We start from the raw sequence: 24,598 nt of genomic DNA, 5'->3' as shown, positions 1-24,598 counted from the left end.
TTTACACATCTAGTCTTTATCAGGATTCCCATAATCAAATTAAAATTTTTTCTATCGGAACCTATTTGTCAACATTTATTGAATAATTGAATATGACAAGAAGTGTGTTTGGATTTCCAGATTGGGCGTAGCTTGTAATCTAATGAATTTAACAAGGCGATTCTTCTAAAGTTTATAATTCATATGTCTGGCTTTTATCAGGATTTCGACAATTTTTTCTATCAGTAGCTATTTGTAAACACTTATTAAATGGGAAAAGAATTGTGTTTGGATTTCCAGATTGGGCGTAGCTTGTAATTTAATGAATTTAATAAGGCGATTCTTTTAAAGTTTACAATTTATATGCTTGGCTTTTATCAGGATTTCGACAATTTTTTCATCGGTAGCTATCTGTAAACACTTATTGAATGTGATAAAAAGTGTGTTTGGATTTCCAGATTGGGCGTGGCTTGTAATCTAATGAATTTAATGAGACGATCCTTTTAAAGTTGAGAATTTATATGCTTGGCTCTTATCAAGATTTCGAAAATTAAATGATTTTGTAGCAAGTTATACAAAAATTGCTCTAGATTACTCAGACGTCTCTTAGTCTATAATACTCACTTAAATATTCGCTATATACACCGACTAAATACCTTTATCAATACATATATATTCACATTATAATGTGATGGACAAGAAGAAAAATTACTATCAAAATTTTACACGACTTATGATGCGAAGCATCCACGTAGTCTAATTAATTTGCGCATTATTCGAAAGATAATTTAACGGAGATTAATTCTGTCACTAGTAAAAATCATTTTAAGATAACAGAATCAGAAAAAAATATCAAAATAGTTAAAAGAAAATTCCTATCAATCAAGACAACTTTCCGTTTCAAACACGATAACTTACGTAAAAATTCACGAATTCAATCAGATTTTTTTTTTATTAGCTTGGCATTTACTTAGTGGAGATTACCATTGAAGATTGTCATCTTGTTCAGTGTTGCGGTTTAATGATATTAATGAAAAACTTTATTTAACTTATTTAAGACAACATCTATTACAAAATAGAATAAAAAAGTAACTAGGTTTAGTATTTTTTGATGATCATTTTTCTTATTCTATGGAATCGTCACTAGCAGATTTTGATTCCTCATCAGATGATCCTGAGGAACCTTCTGAAGAGCTCGAGTCTCCTACCGACGATTTTTCCGAGCTGGTTAATTGATTATCGTGGGTATTGTTTGTTGGATTCGTTGTATTGAGTTCAGGATTCATGTCCCCGAAGCAGCAGCAGGTACATCATTTTTGTCGTGAGTAACATTTTTTTGGCTAGCTTCACTTTCTACAACAAATACATTAAAAAAAAAAAAAAATATGTAAAATGTACCCGAAAATATTTTGATATCGTTTTCAAAACTGCCCTGTTTAAAAATATTGATAGAAAAGAATTGAAAATGATAAAATTCGAATTTTTTCAATAACTTCAATTCTTTTGTTTCTATATATAGATATACAGTTTGCATGGAGCGACCGCTTCTCAATTCTTTTCAATCAGTATTTTTAATTAGGGTATAATAAAATGTATCTTAATGAAATTTTTTAAATACTTTTATTATTTTTGTTTGCTTGTCTTGGTGGCCGGAGGAGGTCGGATATTTTCTGTCGAATATACTCCTCATATAAGTCGACTTCGTTCATCAGGGCTTGTCCAGTCATTTTTCGTTCTGTTTTTAAATAATATTCGAAAATATCTAAACAAAAATTTGAAACTTTTAATTTTAATAATGACAAAACGATCAAATTTATTTTTATAACTTCCTGCTAAGAAAAATTGAAAATTTTTTGAAATTCGGGAAGTTATTGGTTTTACCCGGTTTTGCGAAAATCGAGTGTTCATCAGATCTCAACGTTTTGAGGTCCTAGGAAGCTGTTCTGACTATTCCCGCAATGGTGTCCGTGCGGCTGTATGTTTGTATGAGAGTGTGTATGTGTGTGTGTGTGTGTGTGTGTGTGTGTGTGTGTGTGTGTGTGTGTGTGTGTGTGTGTGTGTGTGTGTGTGTGTGTGTGTGTGTGTGTGTGTGTGTGTGTGTGTGTGTGTGTGTGTGTGTGTGTGTGTGTGTGTGTGTGTGTGTGTGTGTGTGTGTAAACCTCTTATAACTTTTGAACGGTTTGACCGATTGGATCGAGATAGGTTGCAATCCAAAGAGTATCATTGCCATTAAATTTCGTGAAAATTTGAATCGATTCGGTTCGCTAGATTTTGAGAAATCTCAAAAATAAAATTTTCAAAAATCGTTTTTTTGAAATAACTTCTAAACGGCTTTACCGATCAATTCCAAAAACTAATTAGCTCTTAAACTTAAAAACCACGTCGATTGCCACCAGTCCCGTCAAAATCGGTTGATTCGTTCGGGAGTTACCGTTGTCGAAAGAAAACCGAAAAATGTGATTGTTCTGAATTTCTTCGAAATTCCTCGTTCGATCAATTTACAATTAAAAATCTTTTTGAGACTTCAAAAACTGCGTCGAATGCTGCCAACTGCGTAAAAATCGGTTCAATCATTCAAAAGTTATTGGGGTTTGACAATTCAAAAAATAGTGTTTTATTAAACTTATATCAGACTTTTGAGCTTGAAGGGCTCAAAATAACACATACGTTATATTTTTGAGTTCGGAAAGCTCAAAAATATAATAAGTACAATTTAGAGCATTTGAGTATGGAATTAGCGGGAAGTTACAGGGATGGCCTTTAGGGTCAACCGTTTTTCAGATTTTTCTAAGCATAAATACTTCAAAATCAATTGATTCGTTAATAATCAGATTTTATAGAACTGTTTTACTTTTTCATTCAATCAATTTTTTTATTGGTGTATCTTCAATAGATAAATGTTTTTTGTTTTTGTTTACTTCATCAATTACCTCGTATGGCGAGAGCTTTTGTTGGATCGATAGCTGGTCGTGGGATACTCTTAGTTTTGTTTGAACCCTTCCCTTTCACACTATGAGATTTTAAGTACTCGACTCCAAATACAGACACTGCAATATTTTTGACCACCATTGCCAATGATGACCCTGCAGTGTAAATATCGTTGTTGAAGGTCGCTTGTGGCAACCAGATTCCACGCCCCAAGTGGATCTACAACAATAAATTTTATGAAGAATAAACCAATGAGGAATCAGGTCCCATTTTTTTGCAAGTTTCTACTATTGACGTACTTAAATATTATTATAATTGAGAGATAAGAATATCCACTACCGTAATAAATTTAAATGATACTGCTTTCATTACATACATTAATATTTCAACTCAGAGTTTTGAGACAATTAATACAGCTACAATATTAATACAACTTTTATATTTATTACCATGTCATTGTCAACTCGAACGTAGCCGACTGGAGGTGGTCGCCGAATGTCATTGACGTCAATTGGAGCTTTAGATACTTTAGATGTCTCGTTGGCAGCTAAAAAATTAAAAAAAAAAAAAAAAACGTAAGCCTTAATAGTACGAATGTGCCACGGAAAAAAGTAAACTATAATACATAATAGTCGATTTATAATAAGTAATGATCAACTGCTAAAAATTACCATTTCAAACAGTAAAATCGTGATTTTATTATTCACTTTATATTATTCATCATTTAAACGCTACAATTTATTCTTTAAATGGAAGAAAATACTAATTCAAACAGTAATATTCGCTATATGAATGTAAAAATGTTAGAGTATAATAATTAAGAATTTTTATTTTGATATTTATCATTTCGTACCTAAAAATGATCGTATGATATGTAAAAAGTATAAAATAAAATTAGTAAATTTCTAATATAAGCAACGTCAATATTTACGAAGTAAAATGGTTAATTTTAAACGCAACGCTAAAAATGAAACTATAATTATTAACCTGCTTGCACTGGTAAAATGTAGATTTTAAAAGTATAATTTTTACTGTTTCAAATGTTAAATTCTCCCAGAGCAAGACCCCCTTCTTCTCATCGGAGTTCCCCTTCTCCTCATAATATGGACTATATATTGAAATGGCAATTTTTACTGTTCCCTGATTAAAAAAAAAGTATTGAGACAAAGAGAAAAATATTGAAAAGAATTGGTTTTTTAGTCAATCCAATATTTTTCAATACTTTTTTCTTTGTCTCAATACTTTTTTTTATTCAGGGTTTCAAACTGTAATTTTTTAAGATGACAGAGTCGTTATTTACTATAGTGACAGCTACTAATCATTTATTTTCGATACTAAATTATAAATTGTGGCTTTTACACTTTCTACATTAAGTTCTGTATTATTTATACTTTTGCCACCCCGATGTCCGCTGTACTGTTTGAAACTATATAAATTATCTGTAATCCTAAGTAGAAAATTTTACAGTTTACTTTTTCCGTGTGAGACACTCATTTAACCTAAACTTTTAGTAAATTAATCTGATTGTTTTAAGCATTAAGCAATTGTCCATTAATAAAATTCGCGATTTTACGGCATCAAATCACATCTTGATTTTTTGATGCTCATACAATTAATAAAATCACATGTTATAAAAATGAAAAATTTACTAAAAGAAAAAAATTATGAACATCTTTGAATGAAAAAATAGTATAGATATTTATATATTTAGAGATATTAAATTGAATTCGTTTATGTAGGCTTTTAGTATAGATTTTATAAATTCTGGAAAAATGTCAATAAAATGAATGTTGTAAAATAAATTTTCAACTATAATTGAAAACAATAGAAGAACCTTCTATGTTTTAGAAAACTGTGATCATCATAGAATTATATTATTATATCATCATCCCATCGCTAGGTAAATTTAATAATATTATATTTGTTAAATTCTTGAGAATTTCAATTTTACAATGCACAGCTTTAAATGTCTGATATGATTTTAGAATTATGAAATTTACCTAGAAAAAGGGATAACTATTAATATATAAAATCAATATACTCGGTACATAGACTGATGAGCTTTTATAACTCCATGTGGTTCTTAATAAAACTGTTAGGTGTTCATGAAAATATTTTTTTAAGCTGGAAAACTTCTATGGACCTTACTTTAATTTCAATAAATTTGAGATAAATTTTGCAAGTTCAAAGATAATGGCATACATACACTGATAGATAGATTTTTTTGTATTAAAAATATTTGTTAATAGTTAACAAATTATTTCTTAGAGACCACTTTTTAGTATTAAACAAATGTTTCTTAGCATTTAAAACGATTTGTTTGTATTTAATAAATCTGATATTCATTTATAAAATATTAATAAATCTTTTTAAATACTAAGAAATATTTATTAATCACTAAAAAGTGGTCTCTTATAAATGATTTGTTAAATATTAACAAATATTTTTAACTATAAACAAATCCTTCTATCAGTACACTTAGATTATCGAAATTTTTCTAATGAATTTCAAGGTGCTGAAGATTTCGTTAACAAAAATGATATCTTACTTTTCAATTGGCGCCAATTTTCCTCATTTGCCACTAATTTCTCCATAGCTAACTCTCGGAAGCTGTTAAAACTCTGTACTAAGTCAGATATTGTTCGTTCCATTGACGTTATTTGACAGGTAAGTTTAGTAGAAACTTCATCGTTCTAAAAAAGAAAAAAATTGTAATGTATCTAGGTAAAAATATACTGACTAAATCTTAAATAATTAATATTTTCTTTACAACTGCCCGACATGTAAACTGTAAGAAGTTAACTGTTTTAAATTTTGAACTGAAGGAATGAAAGGTACAAGAACTTTTATTTTTAATGCTTGAAATTTGACAATATCATAATGGAAAAATTTTCAAAACTTAAGACTTCATAAAAACTAAAATTTATAAGAACACCCTGCATGCATGATCAACTATTTATTATTTTTGAGATAAAGTTTTTTATGTATGACATAAAATTAACTAATAAGATTTCTTTTCGGCCTAATCATACAATATTCTAAGTGTATGTGATTTATGGAATGAAATCACAGATATATATATATATATATATATATATATATATATATATATATATATATATATATATGTCTGAATTTATTTTTATAAATTTTAATCTTAATAATTATGGAAATTAAAAAAAAAATTTATCTTCTATAATGTAACAATAATGATGATAGAAGTGAAAAATTTTCAGTGTTACTTTATCACTATCGTTCGACGAATTGTATATCAATCGCACGTAAAGATTGCTGTGAAACATTTTTTTATCATTTTTATTTTTTTCCTTTTGACTTTTTCTTTTTTTTAGCTTTCGTTTATTTTCGCAAAGAAATTAACATTTCACAACTACAAAATACCTAATAAATGCAACTATTTTACTTACAGCTCTTTTTTTTATTATCCTTTGATTTTTTATATTTATATTTGGATTTTGAAGAAGCAAGAGTAGACGCATCGTTTTTAGATAAATGACTAAGTTCGGTGCTCGGCTGAACATTATCTTTGTTATTTATCGGTCCACTCATCAATGCAAGACCATCTTGAACTTCTTTCACTTTAGTTGAACTGTCCTCATTAGAGTTGAGCTTGCTCTATGCAATACATATTGATTAAAATATTAAAATTAAATTATACACATTTGATATAGGAGGTGGTTTGTTAGATTCAATTATTTTGTCGCATGAAAAATTTAAAATTTGACATTGGTTATTTTATTTCATTCACCTCTTTATTTTAAGAGATTTAATGAATAAAGAAATTTGATTAAAAAAATTAATTTCATAAGCATTTGATTGTTTAATAGTTCCGAAATGAGTAGTAATTGAAATGTAATAATAAAAATGGAAGAAAATTTCAAATAAACGTTTTATGAAAAGTAGTTAATGTATTTATGAAATATAGTTTCCATTGAATGAGATTATGATAAGAAATTAAACTATTTTAATCTGAAAATTGGATAACTGCATTTCATAAAATATGTTTCACTTTGTAGTTCTATAAAGATCATTACATGACGTGTTATAATTGAATTTTAATGAAAAGACACTAATTTACTAATCATTGCATTTCTAATTTTCTATTATCAAATCACTCGCAATTCTTCTCAAATTTCAGTTACATAGCTTTAATTGGACTCTGTTATGCAATAGTGTGTTAAGTACATAGGATTTCCATAGCACTTAACACATTAATGCATAACAGTGTCCAATTTTTCATGTAACTTATTTATTGATTCAATAAATTAGTATATTGTAATGGATTATAATGGTTGATGAACATAAAAGTAGTAAAAATATTAATAATAATTATATATAATTCATAGTTTTACATTTATTTGGTAGAAACGATAATTTTTTAGTAATATATTAAATATGGTGTACACTGAGAAAAAAAAAATACTGTTATTCAGAAAATTTTCTTGATACAAGAATTTATGTTGTTGAAAATTTTCAAGAATATATATTCTTAGCTCAAGAAATTTTAAGAAATAATTTTTATTTAATTTAAATAAAGCTATTCTTTTGTTTATTTACTATCCAAAGATAAATATTGATGTTCTTCTCTTCAGAAATTAATAATTAATAACAATAAAATATTTAATCGTCAACGCGCGGTTCTTGAGCCAATAAATTGTTAATTGAGTAAAAGTATTTTTTTTCTCAGTGTAATAGTTTAGTCCAATACTATACTTTTTAATAATTTTTACCTTTTTCAGTTTTTTCATATTTGTTTTTTTTTGTTTCTTTCGTCGTTTAACGTGAGAACTTTTTGGCTCGAGAACAGTTGATTGTAAAGTATCATCATCAATTACAATATCATGATCATTTTGTTCTTCATTGATCATGCTATCTTCGCCAGGAACTGAAAGAACATTATCGATTTCTTCGCCCATATCCTCTGATTGCTAAAGTAGAGAATCAAAATTAATTTTTTATATGAGAAACATTGTAATTGTTCCAGCTAATATGAATTGCTTTCGTTCCAAACCGAAGTTACATCTGAAAAATTGTTCGTGGATTGCACAATATTTTGATCGAATCACATTTGATTTCTACACATTTGTATCTAAATGCGGAGGAATGATGATGGCCTCATATAATTGTATATAATTTATTTGTTAATATTTAAAAATTTGAAGTCTCAATACTTGCCAAAAATTTTGGTAAATACACACTTATACATTCCATTACAAAACTTTACCTGCAGGTTATCATGATTATAAAGAGCAAGTTATACTTTTTATCTCAATTTTATAAATTATATTTTGTCACCGAATAAACGATTTATTAAAATCAAATGAGTAACACGGATAAGGTAAAAGACCCCATTAGTGGCACCTTTGACCCGCATTAGTGACACTTTTTCTTTCAATTAAAAAATTTTTTATTTGGAATAAAAATTAACAATTTTTTTGATCTAAAATTCTCAAAGATTAGAAATAATATATTCATTATTGAAATTAATGATTTCATTAATTGAATAAGTACCAAAATCGAAGAAAGTGTCAGTAATGGGGTCCCTGTCACTAATGGGGTCTTTTACCCTATTTGTAAATTTCTTTCACTTAGATTAGACCATTACACGGACTATTAAACATTTTATGTCGCCAAATTGATTCTGAGTGCTATTATACATATATACAATTATAAAAAAAAAAAACATTTTTCATGCAAATATATTAAATTATTTTTATCTGGATCAATAAAAGCTACCATAAATTTTAAAAAATTTGATAATTATACCTTATTTAAATGGTCTACTGCTCTCCTGAATGTTTTGGACAGTTTACACTCGCTTAGAATTTTTATCTTTAATAGTGCCAATAACGCAAAAATAAAATTGTTGTTATAACACATGATTATTTTAATGAATATCACGGACTGCATTTGATGACAATTAATTACAGTATCAATGTAAGTAAAGATGGTTATGTATAATATTTTTAATAAATTCCGCGGAAACTAAATTAGTAAAATTCAGATAAATTTTTTGTTATACCTACATTTGGAAGGATAGGGTAAAAGACCCATTAGTGGCGGGGACCCCATTACTGACACTTTCTTTGATTTTGGTACTTATTCAATTAATTAAATCATTAATTTCAATAATAAATATATTATTTCTAATCTTTATTTTTAGTTTTTATTCCAAGTAGAACATTTTTTCATTGAAAGAAAAAGTGCCACTAATGGGGGTTAAAGGTGCCACTAATGGGGTCTTTTACCTTAATTATTATTAAGTTTTCGTCTTAAAATCGATCATTTTTTAAAACTACGAAGATATAATTTTGATCGAAATTTTTACAATAAAGTTATAATGTGCGCGTGCGTGCGTATATTTTTTTTTGTTATATGAAATACATACAACTGATTAACAAATTAAAATACACATGAGCTTCAAAAAGACTACTTGACATTTGAATCTGTTTCAGATGTGTTATAAAAATAGAAGAGTTAATTTATTATGATTTTTTTTTATTATGATAAAATTCATCAGTTTGATTTGTTTAATATTTTCAGACAATCTTAGGATAGTAAACTCACTAACCTTTCTCCTAGCACATAAGCAATTTGAAATAATCTTCTTGTAATGTACTTTTTTTTTTTTTAATATTACATAATCCTTACCTTTACAGCTGTTTGCTTTTGCTCCTTGTTATCATTAGCCAAAATTCCATCTGAAAACTCCTGATTGTCTTTCGGCATGATCTTGTTTTGCCTCTGATTTAAATTTTCTTTATTTTGATTATTTTCTTTTTCCATACTTTCACTCGATCCTAATTCCATCTCCTATGGCAATATTAAGTTAACAGAATTGGGTCATAATTTGTTATTTATGTATGTAACATGTGTATATATATTTTATTTTTCAATTTTCATTCAGTACTATTAAAAATTTCAATATCTAATACTGATTGACGAGAAAGTAATCTATAAATGGAAGAAAATTGAGTGATGTCATGTGAAAAATATTATTTTTAACTAAAAATTGTTTTTTCATTTAACATAAAATAGACAGTTTAACATTATAAATCATTTAAGTTAGTATTTATATTAATTGCGGCTTCCATTTTCTATCACAATAATGAATTAATATCATAATACTAAAAATTTATATTATAATTTTCCATAGCAAATAGTTTAATTTGAACTACTTATAATTATTAAACTAGAGTTAGTCTAATAACTAATAAATAATAATAATAATAATAATAATAATAATAATAATAATAATAATAATAATAATAATAATAATAATAATAATAATAATAATAATAATAATAATAATAATAATAATAATAATAATAATAATTTATTACTTATTATGGAAAAATAAAGTAATTTATTAAGTAATAATACTACAAAGCTTATCAGATCTTTTTAAAGACAATTAAAGAGACATAAATTTGGAAAATTATCAAGAGCTAACATTTAGTATATATATATATGACACTAAAACAAAAAGAATTTCTTAACTTTACTTAAATTCCCAAATGATCAGGCAAAAATGAAACATAGGTTTTATTTCCAGTGGAAAAAATACTACCTTACTTTCTAAATCGTTAGCATTAATAAATACTTCATCACCTTGCATATCAACTACTTCCAAGATATGATTCAATCGAGTTGTGCGAAATTCCGCAAGAGTTGTCACAAGCTCTCGGCCGTATAAATAGCAAGTATTATTAATTACAACAAAGTCATGTATTTGAATTATTTTCTTGGATTTCAACTGAATAACCGTATCATCAGTTTTTTTGAACGCGTATACTTTATACTACGAAGAATTTTTTTTTGAGAATGCATCGGCCATAGATCTTGCTACTCTGAACTTCCGGAATGTGAAGATCACAAATTAGGTTATAAATTCTTGCATTAGGTTCATTTGCTTTACCGGTAAGCATTGCACCATTATCTGTTCGTACAAAATTTGTTAACTGTTGTGGAAGAAATAATTTTCTACAATATTCACGACACATTGCTGACTCAGTACCATTATTAATATTGCGCCGAATATGATTTCTTTTTAGGGATGAAGTAACAATTTGTTGAGAAACACCGTAAGCAGCATTAATTTCTTTTTGTAATAAAAGATTTCATTTTCAAAAATGAACGTATTACTGGAGCAGAGTGGTCCACTTTGTCGTACTGATTGCCCTATATGATACATTGAATGTAAATTAAATGTCATTACAGATTTTCCGTAAAACTGTTCACATTCTCCAACAAATTGCAACAAATCTAACTCACATTCTATCAATTTTCTTTCAGTAATATTACCAGATAATAATGTGAATATGCTTGAAACAAATAAGCAATATGAATCGAAACATTCTTTTTTAAAATTCCAACCAAACAGGGTAAGCTATCAAACAGTAACCATGATTCCCACTCAGACGCTTTCCATTTTGCCATAGTTTTGATAGGCCTTACTAATCTGTGAATTTCATGTGGTCGTTTTATTTGGAGAAATCGGTTATTAATTTCTTTACGATCAGCTGGCGTTAAATAGTATAAAGTTCTCGGAGTTGTCCAAATAGTCCATAACTGCCGCGTAATACCTAATAAAACACCATGCATATAATCTATAGGAAAACTCCATATACAATCTATGTGCTGCAATCGTAATAGCTCAGAGCGACCTTTTACACCATTAATAGGTCGATTTAGTTTCTCTACGTTTTCTACATCATTGACATAATCTTTATGAGTTCTCAAAATAGGATCGTTTTCAGTCATAGGATATCGAACAGCTGAACTATTGTACTCGCCAAGATCGTAGCACCAACTGCAACCGTGATAACCACTGTACTGATATCGGTTTTGCATAACAGGTCTAGCAACTGAATCTACACATATTAAGAGGCAATGGAATTTAAAATTTTTCGTTACATTTGAATTATGCATAGTAATATTAATTCCATCAATCATAAGTTTTTCAGCATTATCGATAAATTTTGATAAATAAATTTTCATCAACTCTGGACCTGGCTCAGTTGAAGATAAAAGCATACCACCAAGAATTATATTTTGCTTTCGTATTTCAGGAGAAAGTTCATTTATACACAACTGTATCGGCCAAAAACTACAATTTGAACTCTTGAAAGGTGGTGCACCGTCTGTGTTGACGTTGTATGTCAATGTTTGTGGAGACAAAAGTTGAACGTCTTTATACAATTGACAGTCGTAAATAGTATGAATTACTCCATCGACTTTATTTTTGTCACGTAAATCCAATGATTGTAATAAATCTTTTTGAATATCTTTGTTATGCAAAAGATTTTCGAGCTGATAATCTAAATCCACAGTAATAAATTGATTTGAACTTTCTGATTTAAGCTTATATTTTCTTTCACAACTAGTACATTCTACAGATTTTTCTTTCATTTTTTTACCGTTATTATGTGAAATTAATACAACGTTGCAATTTGGGCAAAAAAATGTGTATTTATTTTCGATTTTGGAGGACTATATGTTTTAGCACGTGCATGCTGAGAGGCATTCCACGACATGAATTCCGGGCCAGCTAATATTTTTATAAGTTGTATAAGATCATCTTCATCTCTTTTGGTTAAATTTTTCTGTACCGAATATGCTGTGATCATGAACATAACGTCTGCCACAGTTAATTGTGCTTCAGGAAACATTAATTTACTACCTTGGAAATCATCTGTATTAAATCTTGTTGAATGAAAGTTACGTTGAGAATGAGAATTATTAGATGAGGAGTTAGTGTTACAATGTGATGAACTATCGCTATCACTATCTGACGAAGAATCAGAATCAGTGCTTGAAACAGTACTGTATACATAATTATTGCTGTCATCAGAAAAACCGTCAGAATCATCCAATGAACTTTCAGAATCACTAGTTTCGGTAGATGAGACTTGATCGTTTTCTTCGGGATTTATATTTTTATGAATATTTATGTCGGGTAGCTGTTCATTAATATCTGTCGAATGTTCCAAACTGCTATTATTTCCAGTGGAGGAGAAACATTGATTATGATTTTCTTTCTTATTTATGCAGTGTTCGAAAGATTTTTGGAAGACAAGTCTCCAACGCTCTGTTGTTCGCTTACTTACTCGATTACGCTTATAAGACGGTAATAAATATTGTTTATTCACTCTTCTTTCCTGATTCGACGGCATTGTGCTTTAAGCAAAAAATAAAACCACCAGAATGAGTATAATTTCATAAAATAAAATAAATGGATTAGCAATGGACGTGCGTGTGTGTATGTATGTATGTGCAATTCCGTTCTATAAATTTTGCACAATCTCAAATATAAATTTAAATAGTAATATTTTTTCAAATAACTTTTTAAACTTATATACCCGATAGTTTTCATCTCAAAGGGCTAGAACTTTCTACTTGTATGTAACAGAAAAATTCGGTGATGATCTGCCGACTTAATCATTTTTCTGAGTTTTATGCATGTATTCATGTTTTTGATTTTTGAGATTGTACAATTAAAAAGAAACTATTTTGATGTTTTCGAATACTTTAAATATGAATCATTTCAAACAGAAATTGGCTCATTGAATTAATAAAAGAAAAAGAGTAATTAATTTAGACGTATGAGATAGCAATTCATAAGATATAAAAAAATTAGCTTTTGATCTTGAAAAGTCCATTGATGTCCGAACAACCTTAACAGTAATTTTAGAAATTTGATTGAAAAATCTCCATCTAATATTCGACTACAATTATGCTTGCAAAACTCTTTTTTTTTTAATTAAATTGTTTTGGTGTACAAAAGCTCCTCATTAGCGTAAATTTTGTTGAAAATACACTTTTTCATGTTAGACTTGTTACTCTAAGAAGACTGCATTTATCAAAATAATGAATACGATGAGTGATTGTTAAAGCCGGAATTATCAATTAAACAATCGAAGTTTAATGTATCAAATACTGGTGTATTTAAATTTAAGTGATTTGATGACTCCAATTTGAATATAGAATCAACATTTAAAAATAGTCATCAATATCAATATTAATTATTATAAATAAATGAACTTACCAGCAATTGTTGTTGCTTCACAGCAATTTTTTTTTCCAGAACAGATTTCACTTTGTTAGCATCAGTAGTAATGACTTTCTGTAGTGTACTCTCAATATCACTTTCTTCAGTACAAGACTTTTGTAAGTATCCTGGAGGGATGGGATGTCTTTTTCCAGATGATACGATACTATCAAGTTCCTCTTTTGAGTCTGTTAACAAATTTCGATATCGATATAAAATGAAATCTGCAGTAGAATGTACAAAATTCATAAAAATTAATCAAAATATTAGAGAATTCGGATAGAGAACTTTTGTTTTTATATATTTTTCTAACTGAGGATAAAATAAATCATTGATTACAGAAAATGGAGTCAGTTATATCAATAAATGAGTATGTATTCCCGCTGTGCTAAACAAAGTTGCCGCTTTCCGCCTTCGTCGGACAAAAAAATATTATACAACCCTTAGGAAGTAAAGAGAAAACCTCAGATCACATGTTTGTTGACCTCGGCTTCGCCTCGGCCAACAATTTCATGTGATCTGAGGCTTTTTTTATTTTCCTTCCCAAGGGGTGTAATATACTATTTACCGTTGGGAAGCTACATTATCCCCGGGTGACATAGGCTATATTTTATTATGAATAATTTGGAAATTTTTCCTAAATACCCGTGCGAAACCGGGCTGGATCGCTTGTATTTTATACGATAATTGAAAAATTATTCTAGAATTTTAAAGGTTAGTGAAGCACTTTCGTATACTAAAATATTGGAGTAAATAAGCTAATCGATTTGAAATAAATCTAACACTTATGATCACTCGTATTCATACGATTTTAAAGAATAAATTGACCTAAGACAATTTTACATTTTTGTTTTTTCTCAAATATTTGTAAAATGTAATTGTTAATAAATATAATGTAATGTAGTGTAATTATTTTTATTAAATATAGTGCTTTCAATTATATAATATCGATATTATGATTATTAATGTATGATATAAAAATACAACTTACCTTTAATAGCAAGAATCAGCGCTTTTTTGTTACGTCTCCAGAAATTATCTTATAATGTTTAAACTTGTCAAATTTGTCTAATTTGAACTTCCGAATTTGTGACGTTGCAACAACTGCACAATTATTATCCGGAGGAAGGTATTTTACGTACGCGAACATGAGCGATTTAAATCAATCTACAAAAAAACATGTTAAAATTTTGTTTAGTTGAGAAGAGAAAGTACATATGAATCACAAATGATACAGTATTTAGTAAAAGTCTTAAGACTTTGGTAATTACCAAAGTAAATGTACTTTATATCTGATCTAGGAATGTAAAATTAACAATATAATTATAATAAATTTAACAACAATTATTGTAGTCGAATATGCGAGTGAAAATCAAGAAAAAGATAGTAAAGATATTGAAATTATTTTCTTGGGAAAAATATTTTATTTACACTTATTTGAATGTGCCACTCTTCAACACATTCTCTACAAAGGTAATCTCTTTCTTTGTTTTTTAAATTAATATTTGCAGAGTGGCTCTTAATAATTAACTCATAATCTTTAAGTATGAATGTACTTTTATATAACACAAGAATAGATAACGTGCAAAAAGAATAGTGTCAGAAAATTTTGAATTTGTGTACTCTTACTAAGGATTTCTAAATGCAGCAAATCTTAGAATTCAAGATCCGTTGATCTCTCCAAACGTGAAGTGATTACAATTTAATTACCATTTTTCATACAGGCGGTATACAGGAAGAAAATTGTAAATATTTTTTCTTTTGCTGTAAATGCTGAACAATCAGATCTTCATAAATAAACTAATATTTTATAGATTACTACATTTGTAATTATTGAACAGATATGGAAATTTTTAGTCAAATCGTTTCATAGATATAGTTAATAAAATAATACTGTTAATATAAATGATAACGATTAAGAGGAGTACACAATAATTTATGAGAAAAACAACATTAGCGAGTGAAAAAGAAGCGATAAATAAAATTGGGTATCGGAAAACTACCTCAAGTTTCATCTGTTTCAAAATAGTTACATATAAATTTAAAGATATTAAATAAATTTTTGTTGTTACGTTAATATCATTAAAAATTAGAATTTCAAAAAGTGGGACTCATTTATTTTTATTGATCAATTGCGTGGTCCATACAGTTTCCCTTTAGGGTTAATCGATTCGTTAATGTCATAAGGAAATGAAATTTCTTATTTATTTGTAAAAACTGAATAAAAAAATTAGAAAAACGATTGACCCTATAGGCCATCCCTGCAAATGAGCGTGACGCCGCTTAATTATATTGTTTTTTATTACATCTTCAATATTTATTAAAATTATTCAAAAAAATTTGACTTTGTTCCTTGAACATATTAGAATATATTAATAATTTTTCCCAAAACCTTCGAAAATATTAAGTTGCTGAAAAAAAATTTCTTAAAAAAATTTGCGGGGCTTTCCTCATCGCTTGACCAAAGTCGTAAGTACTTTTTTATCCGCGGTGCTACTGCCGAAAACACCTCTAGTTTCTTCCTGTCAAACGTGTATGAACTGGCAACACTGTACACTCTAAAAGCATTGTGGCAAATCCCTCCTCACTTGACCAAAGTCGTTAGGTCGCGTTTGTTCACCAGTCTAGAGTTAAGCACTCAAAATTTCTCTTATTGCGTTTTTGAGCTCTTCGAGCTCAAAAATCTGAAAGAAGTTTATTGAAATACTATTCCTTAAATTTTCAAACTGCAATAACTTTTGAATGAAAGAACCGATTTCGACCGGGCTGGCGGCGATCAACGTGGTTTTTGATGTTAGGAGCTGATTAGTTTTTAAAATCGATTGGTAGAGCCGTTTAAAAGTTATTTCAAAAAAACAACATTTGAAAAAAAAATTTTTTGCAGTTTTTTTGATTTCTCAAAATCTACCAGTTCGAATTGTATTCAGAATCTAAGTTTGATCAAGTCCTTTCGAATGACGCCAACCTCAATAAAATCTGTCAAGACGTTCAAAAGTTACGAGAAGTTTACATACGGCCACACACACACACGCACACGCACACACATACATGCATAGATACACACACAGGCATCATCGCGAAACATTTGGGGAAGTATGCTAGGACCTCAAAACGTTAACATCCGTTGAAAACTCGATTTTCGAAAAAAGGGGTGAAACCAATAACTTCCCAACTTTTGAAAATTTTCAATTTTCTTAGCGGGAAGTTAAAAAAACGATTTTTTATAGAAACTTGATATGAATTGAAAAGTTTCTTCGATTAGTTTTTAATAAATACAAGAACATTTTTTTTTTGTTTATGACTTGCATTCATTGTAGAAATTATTTTTAGATATAACGGAATAAAATAGAAAATATAATTTATCTTTTTTGTATTGGAACATTGGTATACGTATTGTTTTGGTTTTTATCGGTGAGAAACGCAAACCATATAAAATTTCATTAAAATCAATAACCGAATAATTTTACTTGTTTCAAAAGTTACTTTCAAAACTAAATTATACATAGAATTCATCACAAGAAATTAAATGCAAATAAAAGTTTTTATCGAACACTGATGCAAATTTAAAAAACCTTGTATGAATCTAGTACTAAACAAAATCAAAATTTTACAAATAGGGTAGAAGTACTGTTTTTGGCCACCTTAGCACCGTTTTTGGCCAGTGAACATTTGATTTAATTCATAACAAAATATAATATTATAACCATATTTTTGTTGAGTTTTAAAAATTATATTAAAACAAATTAAGTTTGTAATGGTTTATTAATATAAATTCATTTCTATCGTTTATTTGAATAATGAATAGCCATAAAAGGTACAGTGGCCACAAACGATACTTCTACCCTAGTTTGCATGTAAAAAAAAGTAAGTTTGTAGTTCTAGGGTTACACCAAAAAAATTTTTATAAATAATACAATAATAAAATTTTTGGAATTCTTAGCACTTACAATAAAATCGGTATAAAATAAGAAATGGTAATTTTCCAAAAGATAAAAAAGATTGTTACTTAGAAGGAATTTTGAAGCCAGGATAAAGCACATTAAGGACGGATTTTGAAATGATGATAAAAAAATTCCAATCAATATTTAAAAGCAATCTTAAATTGGAAATTGCACCTCTTGAATAAAACTTCATAATAATACAAGAATTAGCATATATCCAATAATTTTGGATTTCCTTAGCTTATTAAATAAGAACAAAAAAATTTTTTTGAAAATTGCACTCATAGTCTTACTAATTTTTTATACATGACGTTTTCAAAAACATTTTTGCAATAATTTTTCCAATAAAAAAATTTGGAAAACGATTGACCTTAAAGGTCATCCCTGAAACTTCCCGCTAATTCCATATCTCAGCGCTTAAAATTGCACTTATAACGTTTTTGAGCTCTTCGAGCACAGAATATAAATTATGTTATTTCGAGCTCTCCGAGCTCATAGAGTTAGCTGTTCTAAGCTTTTGAGCTCTTCGAATTCAAAAATAAATTTTCGTGTCATTCTGAGCTCTCTGAGCTCATAAGTTTGATAGAAGTTTAATAAAACACTAATTAATCATTAAATATTTGAGAATTTCAAAATGCACATGAAATTTGTAAATCTTTTCAATGGAATCCACTGTATTGTAATGGTAGAACAGGAACTTCACATAAAAACCTACTCAATCCTATGTCTTGCAATTGTTTTATTGAGCACGCAATAAGTACTTATTGATGTAAATTTTATGACGAAAATATTTTTGGCGATTTTACTCTTTTACTAGTGAGGATTTAAAATAATCGTGCCGTCATTTATTCATGACTACTTTATGGCATTGAAAAGGATTCTATACGGAACTCCTGTTTCACCATTAGATTCTAGTAAGCTTCGTTACAAAAATAATTTTGAGTCTTAACATAGAACAGGATTCTATATGGACTTTCTGTTTTCCTATTAGATTTTAGTAGACTCTGTTAAAAGAGTAATAAATAATGTCTTTGAGAATTTTTCTTTTTATTTTTTAAATAATCAAATATTTTCAATAGTTAATTACACTTACACCGAACTTAAAAATGAGTATACGCAACGTTCATATCCACGTTCATGAAAAATAAAGATAATTTCATTATTTCCTTTAATCTTAAACAAAAAATCTTTTGTTGTAGTGTTGTTTTAATCCGTCTCAACTTTCGAATACAATATGACATTAAAGTTTTAGCAGTCACTTTACCATTTTTTTAACAAACAAGTTTGTTCGAAAAATTTATCTTGAAAAAATTACGTTTCATTTTTTTAAATTTCTAAATGTCGATTTTTTTCTCAATTTTCTTTGCAATAATTTATTTGTTATCTAAATTCTTAAAATTATTAAATGTCTGCTAAATTAATTTTCATTAATAAAATTTTATTGTTTTTTTTTTTTTTTTTTTTTTATTTTTGAGCTAGTAAAAACACATTTATTTTTTAAATTATACGCTTAATTTTCAATCATTACGTTTCATCGACTGCATGCTCAATAAAACAATTGCAAGACATAGGATTGAGCAGATTTCTATGTGAAGTTCCTGTTCTACCATTACAATACATTGGATCCCATTGAAAAGATTTACACACTTCTTGTGCATTCTGAAATTTCCGAATATTTAGTAATTAATTAATTATAATGCAAAGTCAGTATAATTAATCATTAAACATTCGGGAATTTCAAAATGCACATGATGTTTGTAGATGATAAATGATAAATTTAAAGATTGACAAAAATTGTACTTACATTTTATGGTAATTCACTCTTTACTAAATTAATACAAGTTTTCCAATAAACGGACTAGACGACACTTGTAAGAATAAAGGCACATTCACTACAACAATAGCTCAACAATAGTCACTTGTACTTGTAACGGCCGGTGAACGACTGACTAAATTTTAGCGGGCAACTTCCAGGTTCTTTGTTCCCCCTTCCCCTCTTACCCAACCCGTAGCGACCAATTGTTTTAGTGATGCTTATTGGATTCTAATAGTTTAGCTGGAACCCCTCATAGAATCCCTCATCTAACACTTTTTTGTTAACCGCTATTATTAATACTTGAAGAAATTAATCAAAGAAGTTATATATGACAAAGCTACAGTGCAAAATAAATAATAATTTAAAAAAACCTAAAATCACGCATTTTATAAAAAACTGAGCTAAAAAATAGAAAATAAATTGTAATAAATTTAAATTAAAAATTTTATTAAAAATTTTGATGAACATTATAATAATAATAATAGTGTAAATAAGAAAAAAATATATTTTATTATAAAAAGGTTTTTTATGAAAAGCGTGTTTTTTAGTTTTTTTAAATTATTATTTATTTTCTACCTTTAGTTTGGTTTATTTATAAAAGCGTGTTTTTTTGGTTTATTTTTTTTTTTATAACTTTTATTTGCTTTGCAAATAAATATATTTTAAATCTCTTCTTATAAATGAATAATACTGATTAATATAATTCATAAAATTTCAATGATAACTTTCAAAATGCAAAAACAATCAAATTGATAATTAAAAGCTTGGGATTTTCTGAACGCTGATGAAAGTTAGTTCTCTCTTGGATAAGGTTATGAAATTCTAATGGTAACACAGGAGATACACAGAGAATACCGTTCAATCCGATGTTGTAAAATATTTTTACGTTAGTTATTAATAGTATCTAAAAATGTAAAAAGAAATCATTAAAATCCATAATTCAAATAAGCCTTGTCAATTAGAAAATAAATGAAACCATTTTCAAATTTTGACACAATTTTAATTGACTTATGTAAAAAGTTTATCCGAATAATATTACAGAAACAATTTCGGTTTCTAATAAAAATTGCATCAGTGAATTTCAGAATGTACGAACGGTGTGATAAATCATAAAAAAATTAACGTTTTCCAAAAAATACGCAAATTGTTCTCGGCAATTTTTTTCAATGGCGCTTACTGGATTTTACTAGTCAAGCAGCAACTTCATAAAGAATCCTTTTTGGTCCAATATTTTGCACTTTTTTAATTAAATAAATATTGTTGATAAATGAAAAAAATTATTCATGTTCTCCAATTCAAATTGGGATTATAAGTTTTTATTAATTAAACGAAAATTTATATTTTATTAAAATATTGATAGGACTTGAAACTGATCTTCTGAATTCTTCATAGCAAATAAAAAATATTAGAGATCAATTTCATTTTCGATAAAGATCGCATCAATAAATTTCAGAACCCATAAGCAATATGATTATAGTTATTCTAAGATAATAATTTTTCAAACGCAATTACAAGTCGACAATTTTCTGACTGGAATTTACTGGATTATAACAGTGAAGCAGGAGTTCCACATAGAATAACTTCTTCATGTTCATTAGATAAGTCTCATATATAACCATAAATCCCTAATCTTTGGTCATCCGCTTAAAGTACATATTTCTTCACGTAAGAAATTCCAGTTATATTTTATTACAAAGTGACATGGCCATTTCATATAACAACCTATATTTTCTTATAAGTATGATAATTGAATTTATAACTGGATCGACAGATAAATTTCCATAAAAACTCACAATGAGATTGGATTTTAAAAGTATGAATTGTGTTTTTGTCGCAGGAAGTCCTAACTAATTTTTTTACATCCCATAGCATGTGCTAGTCGGTAATCCTTTTAGAATCTCATGAACAAAATTATCTGTTATCGGTTAATCCTTATACATTTCCGAGTTATTGCTTATAAGGAATTACTTGTTGATTTCTACATTCTTATTCATGGTTATTACCGATGAGGAACGATAAATTACCTAATGTTGAATATCCTAATAGGAATCCATTTATTCCTTAACAGGAATGACGGATAAGCTCTTAAGCTTGATGAGGCTACCTATAACGAACATTACAATCTCATAAGTCAATTCCATATTAAATTCATGTGTTTACCAAACGCATTAAAATTTCATTCATTCTCATTCAAAAATAAGTTGTATGTGGATTTCCTTTTACGTTTTGATTGATTGCAAACTCTGTTGTATCTGGAAAATTTTTGCTCCAGATAGGCCAGATGAAAACCGATACGATTCCTATAGTATTTTATAAGTTTTTAATGGACATTTTCGACAGGGATTCGGAGTACATTTTGTTCCTTGAGGGAATAAATCAATTGGAAATGGTTGACTCCGCAAATTTTTTATAGTGTATGAATGTCACAAAGGAGGTTAATGAATGAAATAAAAATAACGCAAATTTTTTGCAAAGGTATTTTATAAATACCTTGTAGTAATTTCACCATTTTCATCTGGTATCTTTTTATTCGAATGATACCTATATCCTTTATATGTGAATAGCATAATTAATTACACATAAAAATAAAATAAAACGACACAATAAAATTAAAATTAATGAAATAAACTAGCGTTGCTAAGAGAATGGATAAGACAATTAAAAATAAAATAATATTAATCTGATGTTAGAAGCTAAAAAAAAAGACGAGCGGATAAGCGGACAAGCGGCTATATGTATATAGGTATAAATATTATTTAACATTAAATAATTTGCTAGATTTATATAATAAAGAAGATTTAACTGTCACTAAAAAAAAATTAGAAAACTTAATAGAAGGTAAGAAAATAATAAATAACATTTGAAAAAAAATTTTATTAAAAAAAAATATAATGTTCACTGATAACTTAATAACTATAGTTATTTATTGAATGTGTATTATAATGCTCATTCAATAAATTGTTTTGTTTCATACCATAATTTTAATTGAATTTCGATATAATCGGTTTTATTTTGTTAAATAATCAAATAACATGGGACAAACTATAAAACATGTCGACATAAAATTTTGCATCCAATGGTACCTCGATAATAATCTTACGTGAAGTCATTGGCTGTGGTGTATTTTTTGCTCTAATTGACTAAACTACACTGATAGAAAGCTTTGTTAATATTTAATAAGCTATATTAACTGTTAATAAATGATTTTTTAACATCATGGGATTTAATAAATATTTATTAACAGTTAATAAGTATTTATTAAGTAGAATTTATTAACTGTTAATTAATATTTATTAATAGTTAATAAATATTTGTTAACGGTTAACATATATTTATTTAGGATAAAAAGCAAAAATAGCAATTTTCTTTTGACACTTTTTATAACCCTATAACTGTAATACATGATAACAATTCAATTCACTTAATAAATTAACGTTTTTAATATTCAAAAATATAAAAGATAATTATGAGCTGCGATAGAATTTGGTAGATGAAATTATTATCTTCAAATAAATCAAATTAGTAATGGTTATTAAATCCTTTTATCAGTGTATAATAAAATAAAAGACATCAATTCACTTGAACGGTTTTCCGTGATGTCAGCAACAACATAAACGAAATCAATAAATACATAAAATTAAAATAATTATAAACTTAGTTGAAAATTCAATTTTTAATACTTACTTTGAAATAATATACGTTGCTTGTATAGAAATTTAATAATTGTAGTTTATATTTTTTACACATAATGAGATCATTTTTTAGATACGAAAAATAAATATCAAAATCAGAATTCTTAATTATTATATTTTAACATTTTCGACTTTCACATAGCGAATATTACTGTTTGAAATTGTATTTTTTTCATGTAAATAAAAAATTGTAGCATTTAAATGATAAATATTATAAAGTAATAGATAAAATCACGATTTTATTGTTTAAAATGGTTATTTTTTCCAGTTGATCATTACTTATTATAAATCGACTGTTTTTTATTACAGTCTTTTTTCCGTGTAATGATCCATTTTATATATAATTTCAGAGTTTTCAAGGATGGCAGAAGTGTTTGCAGTTGGCAAAAAATATAAAAGTAAATTAGAGTTGTACAAAGATTTAGACAAGTACGAGCAAAACTCGAAATTCGAATTGTTTGGATATGAGGTGAGAGAGCTGGGAGTTGTTGAAAAACGAAGAAATAAGAGATTTTTAAATGAAGGCATTATAATTTACGAAGGTCGATACCGGTGTGTCAAAGACAAAAAAAAAATAACAAAGAAAATGCATCGGACAAGTAAGTACGATATATTGCTGTATACTTACCATCTTTTCTATTTAATTTTTGAAATCTGATATCTCGAAGTTAGGTTAAACAAAAAACAATTTTAGAATTTAAAGGAAGGTTGTTTTTGTAGGCAAACCATAAAACTTGTCACCATTTACAAACTTAAAACTATCGTAAAAATATGTAGCTATACAATATTGAAGTCTTCGAGCTTGATAATCTAGTAACTTTATTGATTGAAAATTTTTTTTTGCTCGATGGGCAGAAAGCGTCAAATTTCGGCCCGCTGCGCTAAACTAAATTGCCACTTTCTGCCTTCGTCGAGCAAAAAAATAGCATACACTCCTCGGGAAGTAAATAAGAAAGCCTCAGATCACATGCTTATTGACCTCGGCTTCGCCTCAGCCAACAATTACATGTGATCTGAGACATTTCTTACTTTACTTCCCTCGGTGTGTAATATACCTACTATTTCAATTCAGAACTGTAATATTTTAGAGAAGAATTAATTGATTATGATGTAGTGTACGACGATGTAATTACACGGAAAAAAAATTTGGGGCTGCCACATGATCTTTTCATGT

At 27.7% G+C, this 24,598-nt stretch overlaps 2 protein-coding genes across 3 annotated transcripts; both read right to left on the bottom strand.

Moving 5' to 3' along the window:
* Positions 1-1,261: 1,261 nt before the first annotated feature.
* Positions 1,262-5,788, bottom strand: LOC141528900 (BEN domain-containing protein 5-like). Its single transcript, XM_074245178.1, has 5 exons — positions 5,456-5,788; positions 3,357-3,454; positions 2,910-3,126; positions 1,598-1,741; positions 1,262-1,332 (listed from the first exon to the last, which is right to left on the bottom strand). Exons 1-5 carry the CDS (start codon positions 5,556-5,558, stop codon positions 1,262-1,264), a joined length of 633 nt encoding a protein of 210 aa, XP_074101279.1. The 5' UTR covers positions 5,559-5,788.
* On the bottom strand, positions 5,460-20,682 carry LOC141528969 (uncharacterized). 2 transcript variants are annotated; one of them, XM_074245277.1, is made up of 7 exons: positions 19,721-20,682; positions 14,967-15,142; positions 13,973-14,163; positions 9,577-9,738; positions 7,656-7,853; positions 6,333-6,540; positions 5,460-5,600 (listed from the first exon to the last, which is right to left on the bottom strand). In XM_074245277.1, coding segments are annotated over exons 4-7 (567 nt in total). In that variant the 5' UTR covers positions 9,736-9,738; positions 13,973-14,163; positions 14,967-15,142; positions 19,721-20,682; the 3' UTR covers positions 5,460-5,598. The 2 variants fall into 2 exon arrangements, with proteins under 2 accessions (XP_074101378.1, XP_074101377.1); XM_074245276.1 differs by lacking the exons at positions 13,973-14,163; positions 14,967-15,142; positions 19,721-20,682 and adding an exon at positions 10,496-10,700.
* Between the last annotated feature and the right edge of the window lie 3,916 nt (positions 20,683-24,598).

This window comes from Cotesia typhae, unplaced genomic scaffold (genome assembly GCF_013202065.1).
Source record: "Cotesia typhae breed Kobodo isofemale line unplaced genomic scaffold, CoteBio_Ctyphae contig_44, whole genome shotgun sequence".
In the NCBI taxonomy this organism is placed as follows: Eukaryota; Metazoa; Arthropoda; class Insecta; order Hymenoptera; family Braconidae; genus Cotesia; species Cotesia typhae.
This window is presented reverse-complemented; position numbering and strand designations above follow the sequence as displayed.